Source organism: Lycorma delicatula, chromosome 7 (assembly GCF_047948215.1).
Source record: "Lycorma delicatula isolate Av1 chromosome 7, ASM4794821v1, whole genome shotgun sequence".
In the NCBI taxonomy this organism is placed as follows: domain Eukaryota; kingdom Metazoa; phylum Arthropoda; class Insecta; order Hemiptera; family Fulgoridae; genus Lycorma; species Lycorma delicatula.
Window position 1 is genome coordinate 76883701 of NC_134461.1, and position 13107 is coordinate 76896807.

The 13107-nt window shown below is 34.2% G+C and overlaps 1 protein-coding gene across 1 annotated transcript in view; it reads right to left on the reverse strand.

Moving 5' to 3' along the window:
• Positions 1 to 8354: 8354 nt before the first annotated feature.
• The window catches only part of Pbgs (Porphobilinogen synthase), a 32940-nt gene continuing 28187 nt past the window's right edge, over positions 8355 to 13107 (reverse strand). The window contains exon 8 of the mRNA XM_075370445.1: positions 8355 to 8682. Coding sequence (XP_075226560.1) covers positions 8603 to 8682 — 80 coding nt within the window. The 3' untranslated portion in view covers positions 8355 to 8602. The remainder of the gene's footprint in view (positions 8683 to 13107) is intronic.

Consider the following 13107-nt stretch of genomic DNA (forward strand, 5'->3'; position numbering starts at 1 on the left):
ACAGCTTTTAAAACAATAGCCACTGTTAATTGCAGGGAGGGGTACAGGGATTTCTCGGACATACAATAATAATTTATTTATTAAATAAATATAAATTAAAATATTTTTCAAAATATCACAATAGTTTTATTTAAATTTAATATAGTGCATTGATTATATATTAAATTACTGTTTATATTTTATGGAATTTCCTTATGTTTGTATCAGGTATCAATTATGAAGCTATCCAGAATATCTCACACAAGGTACAAGAATTAAAAAACCATAGATATACAAATTTTGCTTTATGCCTCATAAGCATAAAGCAAAATTATATTGAAACGATCCTGTTGTTTCAATATAGAGATCCAATAAAATTTTTCTTTTCAAAATCTGAGGACACTTCTCCAGTCTCACACAATCTATTCAGGTATAATTTCGTTCAACATATGGTATTTATAACAGTATATCAATTCCTTCAGATTAATGCTCATTTAAAACTAAATTCTTTTCAAATTTAGAGTGCTCTATCAGTTTCTATTCTCTCCTCCAGTAACAATGAAAAACTTTACCTAATATTTCTCTTGATGTCCACCTAATATTTAAACCTGTCTCCACTTTTTTGTTAGTCTATGTTCCCTTTAATTATCTTTTTTTTTACATCTCAGTATCTCTCTTAAATGCTGATACAATATACTGGCTCATTTGTCATTCACATTTTTGTACTTTGTATTTATCTGCTATTCCAAATATACTTACTATCTTGTGTTTTAAAGGCATACACATTAGTTTTCTTATGTATCTACTTGCAAAAATGTCTACTCTAGTTCATGGAGGTTATTTAAACTTACACAAATTTTCTTTTAATCTGATTTATATATCTTTTCTCTTTTTTTAGTTTTCTAACTTCAACATAAATTTCATCATTAATAAACTGTGATCAGATGTATCTGATCCACTGTTGGAAGTCAAAACAAAATTATTATTTAAAGGGAACACTAGAGACATTCTCAGCTCAAAATGGACCAGCATTTTCAGACAAAAAAGGAACATTTCAGTTACCAAATGACAATCCAACAAGTTCACAGTCCATTGAAATTTGGCATCAGTGATAAAATTGTTTAAAAAAACACAGACATTTAAATATAATCATTATTTGTTAATTTAATATTGTTACTTCCTAATGTTTTATAAAATCCTTTTTATGCAACAAATTTTCATGATTTTTTTAAAAGTAAAATAATTTTTATACTTCATTAATTCCCTCAAAACTGACCAAAAGTAATTTATTACTATCTGTTACATCTGAACAATTACAGATTTAGTGTAACAATATTTAATTTTGTTATAATTTGAAAAACCTTTGTATAACAATTTTTTTTATATTTCTACAATTTTTTATCATTATTGTGGCAATAGGATACATATATCATTTGCTTCCCCGACGGGGAGTCTTATACTTTAAGACTTTGGGGGTTGGCGTCCCCACGGGCCTAGCCTCTGCAGCTATTCTTCCCACTATACAGTGAGCTGCAGAACACTTTACATCATACACATATAATACACCAAGAACACTACATAAATTACAACATACATACTTACACAATTACACAACAACATCCTACACTGATATTTCTTACATTAACACTCGGTGGTGTTGCGACATCTTACGAAACGCAACCGTAAACAACGCAAACGGAACAAATCGTGCCGTTGGGTGAATGGCTCTACGTAGTGAGTTTCGAACGATGTGCTCTGGGCACCAGGGCGAACCCAGTTGTACTTAGCTCTAGCTCCAGTACGCGTGCGCTCTGCTGGAGTGGTCCATTTTTCGCCGGTACCCGTGGGACCAAAATTTCTGTTCCTATATTAAATTCCAAGATGGTTGGTGGTCCATCTGAAAAAACCACCAAATTAAGTCTTGTGAAGAGACCTCGATCAGCTTTGTCTAACGAGGATAAAAGTCCTATCGAAGAGAACTGCAAATCTTTAGACTTGAACTCTAAAAATATTCGATTCGTTGTTCTCCGAAATAGTCAGAAAGGTGGCTCCCTCCAAAAGGTTTCACCTTTCCTAATAAACAAAACTGTAACAGGTGCAAGTGGCTCCCCGAAGAACATCAGGAAATTACGCGACGGATCGATTCTAATCGAAACATTCAACGACGAACACAGTCGATCTATCTTACGTCTCCGTAATATGTGTGGTATAAATATAAGTGCAGAAAGCCACAAAACTTTAAATACGAGCCGGGGTGTAATTTTTTGTGAGACCTTTTAGATATAGATATCACTGAAATAGTTGACGAGCTTTGCCACCAAGATGTTGTTGAAGTGAAATGTATTATGAAACGGCAGAACGGAACAGAAGAACCGACACCGTCTCTTATACTAACATTCAATCTCCCTGTTCCACCAGAAAAGATTAAAGTGGGTTACCTCTCGGTTCGGGTACGACCATTCATACCCAACCCACGGCGATGTTTCAGATGCCAAGGTTTTGGTCAAACTACAACATCTTGTACGAAAACTGAGATCTGTGCTCGATGTGCTAAAGAAGGTCACAATGACACTAACTGCGAAGAAAGTGAAAAATGCGCAAACTGCAGTGGTCCACATACAGCCCGCTTCCGAGATTGCGCAATCTTTAAAGAAGAAAAGGCAATTCTCAAAATCTGTACGGAGCAAAAGCTAACTTTCCCCGCCGCACGAAGAGAATACAAAAAGTTAAATAATTCACGGAACCTGGTTAAACAAGATGTATCTTTTGCTACCGCTACATCGAAACAAACTCTTACAAACGTTAATAATCAGCAGTGCGGATCCTGCAATGAACTTAGAAAACTTGTTCAGATGCTTTCTGATCAAGTAGCTTCACTTACAGCCACTATCTCAGAGCTGACAAAGATGAATAAAACGTCTTTCGTCGCAGTTAGTGAATCCAACAGCGTGATACACACGAAAGTTCCTGCTCCCAAAGTCGTACCGGCCCGAGTAGCGACTATCACAGCTGGCAGTAAGCCACCTAATAAGCTCCCCGTAAAGGGAACCCACATAACCACCCCCTCTGGGATGTTAACTGCAGCATCCCATTCAAATAAATCTCCTCCACCATCACCTCATATACTGGAGGATATGGTTGAAGAACCACCCGACCCTAGGGCATCGGAGTTCTTTAAAATAAAAAATACAAAAAAGAAAAACCGAATCACGTACAGCTAATTTTTATATAATTTCCGAAATTTAATTTTTTTATTTATTTTTTTTACACTAATGAACATTATTCAGTGGAATGTTAGAGGTATTCGGTCCCGCATTGTAGATATTAGAGTACTAGCGCACGCACATGATCCACTAATCATGTGTTTCCAAGAGACTCACCTTCTACAACATGACCCAATTACACTTAGAGGATACTTCTGTGAGAGATACGATTGCCTAGTAGACAGTAGGGAGAGTGGTGGAGTAGCGATTTTCATGAAGAATGGGGTGTCAGCTACAAGAATTCAACTAAACACTGTCATTCCTGCTATTGCAGTAAAGGTCTCTATTCCCTTCAAATTGCATATCTGCAATCTGTATCTCTCACCGAACACTGAGTTCAGTGCTTTAGATGTCTCAAGTCTCCTCACGCAAATACAATCTCCATCGTTAATAGTAGGACACTTCAATGCCCATCATATTTCCTGGGGCTCAACCTTCTGCTCCACTCGAGGAAATATGATAAACAGATTGAGACAAGACTTTGACCTTTGCCTACTGAATAATGGATCACACACATTCATGTCCTTATCAACTGGTACTGTATCTAACCTTGATCTCTCCATATGCTCACCGAATGTGCTCCCTCATTTTAATTGGTCTGTTTGTGATGACTTTCACGGCAGTGATCATAGACCAATTATTATTGGTTTCGGTGTAGACTGCGAGATTAAAAGAAGGCCACGGAGATGGATTGTTGAAAAGGCAGATTGGAACGGATACCATAAAGCATTCCAATCTCAGTATGACGATGGAGTGAACATCCTCGACCAATATTCTTCTTTTACGTCCATGATACTTGAGAATGCCAACAGATATATCCCACAAACATCGGGTAATCCTAGACGTCCTTTCGTTCCATGGTTGAACGATGATTTCAAATATGCTATTAGGAATCGACGGCAGGCACTACGCAAATTTAATCGTAGGCCTACAACAGAACATCTAAATTTATACCGCAGGGCTAGAGCGGTGTGCCGTCGAGTATTCTTGGACGCTAAGAGTAATTCATTGACGAAATACGTGAGCACTATCTCACGCACTACTCCCACGTCTACTGTATGGAAGAAAATTCGTGCAATTTTCGGATCACCGAAACAATCTATTCTCGGTCTTATTGATGAAGGAGAACTCCTTTCAACACCCTCGGAAGTGGCAAATAGTCTAGCAAAATCTTTCCGCTCGGTGTCTCTCACCTCATCATATAATAACGATTTTCAAAGGTACAAGATACAAATAGAAGTATTATCGTTAAACATTGGTGATTCGGTTGGTGAATTAAACACTCCATTCGTATTTAAGGAATTGTTACCTGCACTTAAAAACTCACGGGACACTTTCCCTGGACCGGACAACATTCGCCTTTCCATGCTTTCACACCTTCCTAATTCGGCACTACAACAACTTTTGAATATTTTCAACGGTTTATTCTCCGAACAAGTCTTCCCACCCGGCTGGTCAGAAGCATTTATTATAACAGTACTAAAACCTGGCAAAGACCAAACCAGTCCCTCAAGCTACCGCCCTATTTCATTAACAAGCGTTTTGTGTAAAATAATGGAGAGAATGGTAAACCGCAGACTCACATGGTACTTGGAGAAACATGGCTTTCTATCTCCAGAACAGTGTGGTTTTCGACAAGGACGATCTTCTATTGACCATTTAGTGTCACTAGAAACAGCCATACAAAACGCTTTCCTAAATCGCCAGCACCTCGCCGCTATCTTCTTCGATATAAAAAAGGCGTATGACACAGCCTGGCGACGTGGTATTCTTAACACTCTCAAAGAATGGGGAATCAAGGGCAATATGCTTGCTTTTATCCGGGGATTCTTAAATCACCGAACGGCTCGTGTTGATGATTCGCTCTCAGATAGTGTCATCTTGGAGAATGGAGTGCCCCAAGGTAGTGTATTAAGTGCCACCTTATTTTCTGTAGCCATAAACGATATTACCAAATCTGTGCAGGCTCCTGTCTCATGTTCTCTAATTGCTGACGACTTTGCTATTTACATTGCAAGCCGTTCAACACATACTCTGCTATAGAGCAAAGAGACTACTGCAGAACACTATATCTCACCTTGAAGCTTGGTCCAGGATTACTGGTTTCACATTTTCATCCGAAAAAACAAAATGTGTAGTTTTTTCTCGGCTACGAAACCCTTCTATTCCGCAAGTGTTTCTGAACGGAGAGACTATTACTATTTCTACCTACGTCAAGTTTTTAGGTTTATTTCTTGATAGCCGACCTACTTGGGTCAAACATATAAAAGAATTAAAAACAAAATGTTCCATACTTCTAGATATGATGCGAGTCCTTACTAACACCAACTGGGGAGCCGATAGGTCATGTATGATACGTTTTTACTATTCCTTTGTTCGCTCCCGTTTAGATTATGGTTGTTTCGCCTACTCTTCAGCTCGTCAAACCGTGCTTAAAATGCTGGATAGTGTACATCATGCTTTCCTTCGGCTTGCCACAGGCGGGTTTAGATCAAGTCCTGTCGCAAGCTTACTTGTAGACTGTGGTGAACCATCACTTCGGGATAGACGAGACCAGCTTTTATTATCCTATTTTGCTCGTCTCAGAGGACAGCCAAATCACCCGGCTCTTGACTCAGTCTTTAGAAATCCTAATCTAGGAAAGTATGAGGACCATCCACGTCGTACTGCACCTGTAGGTGTCCGTACCCGGCGTTTGCTGCAGCATATAAATGTTGACACACCGTCATTCTTTCCTACATATCCTTGCTCATATCCTCCATGGAGAATAAACCTTATAAATTTTAATTTTGACCTTATGACATACAATAAACAATCAACACTACCTATTGTCTTCCAGCAAATGTTTCAGTATGTTCTCTCCAAGATGAAACCAGACGCGGTTGTATATACTGATGGATCGAAACAAAACGATACAGTTGGCTGTGCATTTGTTGTCTATGAAAGAACTTATATGTTTGGTCTACCCGGTATTACGAGTGTGTTTACCGCTGAACTATACGCTATAAATAAGGCTCTAAACATCATTAACCCTAAATATAGAAAAATTCTTATTTGCAGTGACTCGTGTAGTGCTCTCCAAGCCTTAAAAAACTTTTATTCCAAACATCCTATCGTCATTGAAATTTACAACGCAATCGCTGAGTTGAATAATCGCAACACAGAAGTAAGTTTTTGCTGGGTCCCTAGCCACGTAGGGATTCTAGGTAATGAACATGCAGATTCCGCTGCCAAAGAAGCATGTAACCAGCCTCCTTTCACCACCGGAGTTGCTACTTCTGATTTCATTAACTATGCAAAACAATCACTAAGAGCAAGGTGGGAAGGTGACTGGACGGCTACCGTTGAAAATAAACTCCCTCGGATTAAAAATTCTGTGTTACCATGGGACTCTTCATACAGAAAACCCCGGCGTGAGGAAGTAGTTCTCTGTCGATTGCGGATAGGACACACGAGGGTCACACACGATTACCTGATGACAAGAGGACAAGCACCCCTATGCGCACGATGCAACTGCCCCATGACTGTGCACCTTATACTCGTGGATTGCATATGTTGCAATTACGGCGTTGCGTCGTAAATTTAATCTACCTAGAAACATCCGTGGTGTCTTGTGCAATGATAATGAAATTTTAACCCGGATGTTATTATTTCTGCGTAGTGCTGGGTTAATGCAAAAAATGTAATATTGTTGCTTATATTTTTTAATGCTTTTAGTTTTTAAATAAGTTTTTTCTGAGTTTTTGATTTTTTTTATCCGATTAGGAGCCTTTTACACTCCTTATCGGAATTTGTTAAATTTTATATAGTTATTTTTTTTTTCTTTTTTTTTTTTAATATTTTAAAGACTGTCTGTGATATTAGCTGTAAGATTTTAGTAATGTTAGTTTTAAGTTTTATTTCAACTTTTTAATTTTTATTTTTAACCTAGTTTTAATTATATAATTTGTGTTAGTTCTAAGTTTTATTTAATTTTGTTATTTTAGTTTTAAGTTTTATATTAAATCTTTTATGGTTTTTAGTTTTTTTTAATCTTTTGTTATCCAAGAATTGGACTTTGTAAAATTCTATTTATTTTGATTTTATATTAGTTTTTACCTTTGATATTAGCTGTAAGTTTTATTCATCTTTTAGAATAGTATTAAAACATTTAATTTTCTATATAAAAAAAGGATCCGGGCGATGATAACGCACAAGCGTTTTTCGCCCTCAAAAAAAAAAAAAATGTATCATTTGCTAGCATCATGAAGGTTGTACCACAATTAGTTGTTTGCTGAATATTGCTATAGGTGCCAGATACTAGCACAAGTAAACAAGTTAAATGATGTGTCCAGTGGAACTAGTCACTGGAATTGATCAATTATATCAGTATAATTATACCTAAAAATACTTGAGTGTATGTAGAAAATTAGTGCTGATTCTTTAAATAAATTACGTCTTTATGATCTTGTGATTATAATTATTTTTACTGTAATTGTAAATATATTCATATGTATAACATTACTAACTTTATATAAATTTATTGTATGTAATATCATTTAATGAGACCTGTAGTAGACTCGTAGAAGATTGGAATAGGACTGTCTGAATGAAGTGATGAGCTAGCTTATATGCTGTATATGGAGCTGCTGAATTGTCAGGAACCGAGTGCATCCAAAAGGAGCTGTGTGATGTTAAAGAGCTGAGTGCATCTGAAAGGAGCTGTGTGAACTGTGAAGAGCCTCTGAATCATTAGGAGCTGAGTGAATCCAACCGAAGCCGAAGATCTTTCAATTTAAAAGTTCTACATTAAATGAAAATTAAAGTTCCAATATTTAAACAGGAGCAAAAAAAAGTGAACATTTATAAGAGTATTTAAAAATTAAATACGTCATTTAAATAACACTGAGTCTTACAACCTGAATGGAAAAAATCATGCATTATGTATAAAACAGAATAGAGTAAAAAAAATATCTGCTACGCTGAATCTGCAATAATTTACTATAAATAATATTTATATGAATTGAATAAATAATAATCTGTAAATATTTCATATTGGTTATGCTGAATAAAATAAAATCTGAATTGTAGGGAAAGGAAATGAGGAGAAAATAAAGATGTAAACACATAGTATAACAAATAAAATAACTTTTATTATTTTTCTACAAAAACTAGAAGAAAAAATACTATAAATAATGACAATGTAAAAAAGTAATACTATTTAAATTATCACTTTATTAAAGAAAACATTAAAACTTTTGTTCAATAAATTAAATGACTTTTATACTAATGATGTCATGTAACAAGACCATGTCCATGTAAAACAAGCCCTTCACCATCTTACTACAATCAAGTGGTAGACATATTAAAATGAATGTAATTTATTTGTATTGTTGCCATTCACCGGAGGAAATCCACTGCAAAATTTGTGGAGTGAAGTAGGAAACAATGCAGTCAGCACCTGAAAATATACTACTACTTTTAAACATGTTTTGTAAAACACCAGAGTGTACAGTAATTTGCATTAAATTAAAAATGACAAAAAGAATGATTACACTGATAGACCATATGTATGCCATTTCCTTTTATAACGGCTTTCCATCACCGAAATGTCTTGGTGGAAACATTGACCGTGTTCATCACTTTGTCTCTAAGGTTGTCCAGGAAAAAATCCAGATATGAGTGGAGGAAATGTATTTTCAAATACATATTACATCCCATAGCTCTGTATGAAGTATGAAGTTGTTTAATAATATAGTGGTAATTGTCGGATTTTTGTTTGCAAAGAAAATTTTTGCAAATGTCTTTAAATGAAGCCCAAGCTGCACTTTCTACATTTAACGTTGAGTTAAATACATCTTCTTTGCCAACTCTCTTATTTGAGGACCAACAAGTATTCCTTCTTTAATTTTTCCCTCAATTACATTTGGAAATTCTGCCTGATGTACAAAAATCTGGGACTATTCTTCTTCATTGGTTTTACAGAATTTTTCATTAGTCCCTTGCTTGATGTGGAGAGGGGGTAAAAATATTTTTTTGTGTTTAACTAAGGACTCATGAATAATATTTTTCTCATTTGGAGTTAAGTTGTCTTGTTTCTTCCACTCTTTGGTAACATAGTGTTTATCCCTAGCTTGGCTGTCCCATTCGCAAAGAAAACACATGTACTTAGTATAGCCTAACTGCATGCCTAACAAAATAGCTATAACTTTCAAATCAGCAGCTATGTTTTTTACAATTTATTTTTCCCAAAATGTCTTTCAACACATCGTATGTCTCTTTCAGATTAATGCCATACGCGATTGGCATTGAAGGATATTTGTTACTGTTGTGTAGTAGAACCACTTTTAAACTATACTTGGACTAATCTATGAAAAGGCACCAGTCCTCAGGTTTATGAACTTGTCCTAAGTGCAACATAAGCTCATCAATATTTGTGCAATAAACCAAATTATTTTCATCAATAAAGTACTGAGAAAGTTTGTTTTTGGTTTTTTGGAAAACCCAAATTTTTTTCATTTTTTTTGAAGTAAATTCCAACCTAGTAGTCTTGATCCTAACAGTTAACCTTAATTTTTTGATAAATTTAAATCCCTAACTAAGTCATTTAATTCACCTTGAGACATAAGATGTGGCTTATTGGAAAATAATTTAAAATCAAAATCATTGTTGTCTTCTTCATTACTGCCTGATTCTTCATCGCTGCTTTCAAAACATACATTCACAGATGGCTCAGGAACTGGAATAATTTCATTGTGAGGTACAGGCCTGATTGCAGATTGCAATGAAGGATATTTTACAGTATGTTTAGATTTTTTAGAAATTCCAGATACACTTGTTAAACAAAAGTAACAATCTGTTACATGATCCTTTGGTTCACGCCAAACCATAGGTACACCAAATGGCAAAGCCATCCATGAACCTTTCATCCATCCTCTTAAATATACAGAACAGTTAGTGCATACCATATGAGAAGCCCATGTCTTATCTTGATCACCAATTTTACACTGAAAGTACAAATGATATGCTTTTTTTAATTAAAGGTGTAATTTTTTTCTATTTGATTTTACAGTAAACTCACCACATACATAACAAAAGGCATCCACATCATTTACACAATTTATGACACTGCAGTGTAACAAACTTAATACAGAAATAAGACTGAACAAATTTAATTCATTCCTAAATCCAGTGCTTAATACAAATAACACAGCTGTGTTTTCGGCTACATGTTTTGAGTTGCACAGACTTGATTAATCTTGTCCATGAAGACTCACTCTTCAGTATTAGATATGATGTCATAATATGTGACTATGATATGATTTAATTCTTTGTCTAGTATTGTTTATTTATAGCTTACTAATTATGTTAATAAAGAAATTATGTTAAATAAAAAATGAGCTAATAAAATACAATATAAGAGCTTAAAATGCTAACTATACATTGAAAAATAAAAAGATTCTTTAATTAAAATTTTAAAATTTTTCAAAAATGGTGGTTGATAGAAAGATTCTAAGTTCATATTCGTTTTCAGCATCAAAAACAGATTAAAATCATGTATTGCAACTTAGAAACAAAAATTATGTTTATCAGTATTACAGACCAATAGGAAGATAGACCTGATAAAAATATATGTCTTTTTTCAGTAATATAACCTATTGTTGCAAATTGTGGAGTTTTCAAAAGTACTTATGTTCCTCTCTGAAGTGCCTTATTTACATTACACAAAATGTTTAAGTTTAGTCTTTAACCATTAAAGTTATCTCCTTTTTATATCCTTCTGTCCACTTAACAGTTCTTGATAAGCTTTCTTTTTCAACTGTTTGTACCACAAACAGTAATACAAACAAATACTGAAATCAAACAGTGTATATGTATATGCATATATATATAAATAATCATGAAGTTCTTCCAGGATTTTCATAACCTATTCTACTTATGAAAATAATGGAAAAGGGTTCATATATGAATATATAGCCTAAACTTTTTCGTTTGTGAGTTAACAGCTAGCGAAAGATTTCACTTGGATTTCAGCTATCCTGAAAAATTTCATTACGATCTCATTACAAGACTGCCTGACTAGTTGAATCCAGCAGAGTTAAAAGCGAAGCGATTAATCCTTATTGCCAATTATTGATCCTTATTGCCAGTTGCAATAAGGTTCACAAACAAAAAATTTAAATAAAAAAGTTGGTCGTACAGAAATTTTTAGGACATTAATTAAGGGGCCAACATTAGTGATTTCTTATGGTTTTTGACCTGGAAATTCAAACAAAATAGGTTCCAGAACATATCTGCAGTAATTTTTGATAAATCTGGGGTAAAAAACCATGTTTTTTTATGTTTGATGTACAATAACTTTGTTAAATATGTAATGAACACATAAAACTTTTAAACAAAACTTGTAGAGATTTTTAATTTTAAACAAAATGGTTTAAGAAAAGTTGAATAAAACAAATAAAGTTAGAAAAATTCAAATTTTATTTAGAAACAATACACTAGACCAAAGTGCATTATATGTACCAGTTTATAACAAATGTTATAAACTATCCAGTGCATGCATGAATTGTGCATGTATTTGCATGAATGTTTCATCGTCATTGGGTTCTTCAAGAAGTTACTGACATACGTCCACTGCATGTTTTTTCTGTTGTTCGGTCATCAAACAAGGAACAAACTTTGCTGCAACTCGATGCATGTTCAATTTTTCAGTCAAAATGTCATGGCATGATCCAATCGAGATGCTAACCTCTTCTGCAAGTTCTCTGACAATTAATCGGGAGATTTGCACACACCAGATCGTTGATATTATGAACGTGGGCATCATCAGTTGAAGTCGAAGGCCTTCCTGGTCAAGGGTCATCTTCAATTACTGACAACCACTTTTAAATTGTGAAAAACATTTGTAAAATTGCATACAAGCCAGAACATTATCTCCCTAAGCTTGTTTCAAAAGTTGAAATGTTTCTGTGAAACATTTTCTCAGTTTCACGCAAAATTTTGTTATATCATTCCTGAAATTGCACATCACAAAAATCGCTACTAACAATTAAACATGTTGCACTCAAATAACAATAGCACGAAAACTAAACGAGATATCAACAATCCAAGAACATGTGGTTGCAGAGGAGGTTATGTGGAACACAATGCTGCCAACTGCATAACACTAGATATTTCCATTGTTGAGTAATTAAAAATGTTCAGTTATTTTCTGAACAGAACTTGTGTGTATATATATATATATATATATATATATATATATATTATATGGAGGGTAACTTATATTTATTTTCATTTTATGGTACATCAAAAAAGTTTAGAGATTGGTATAGTGTAATTTTCTAAATAAAATTCAAATTTTTTTAACTTTTCTTTGTTTTATTCAACTTATATTACATTTTGTTCAGAATTAAATTCTCTACAAGTTTTGTTTAAAACCCATTTTGTTTATTACCCATTTAATAAGGTTATTGTACATCAAACATAAAAAAACCCGGATATTTTACCCCAATTTATTGTTTCCATCACAGATTTATCAAAAACTACTGCAAATATGGTTCTGGGACTTCTTTTTTTTATTTTTCAGGTCAAAAATCTTAACAAATCACTCATTCTTCTCTTTAATTAACATCCTAAAAATTTCAGCACAACCGGGGTAGCTGAAATCCGAGGGAAATTTTTTACTAGCCGTAACTCGAAAAATGAATATTTTAGGACATATGTTTATTCATATAAAATAAACATATTTATGAAAATAGTGGAAAAGATTCATACCTTTTCATGAGTCGAATAGATTATGAAAGTCCTGGAAGAATTTTGTGAAACATTCTGTATATACATAAACAGCCTATCAGAAAAATAAATCATAAAATAAATTCAGAAACAT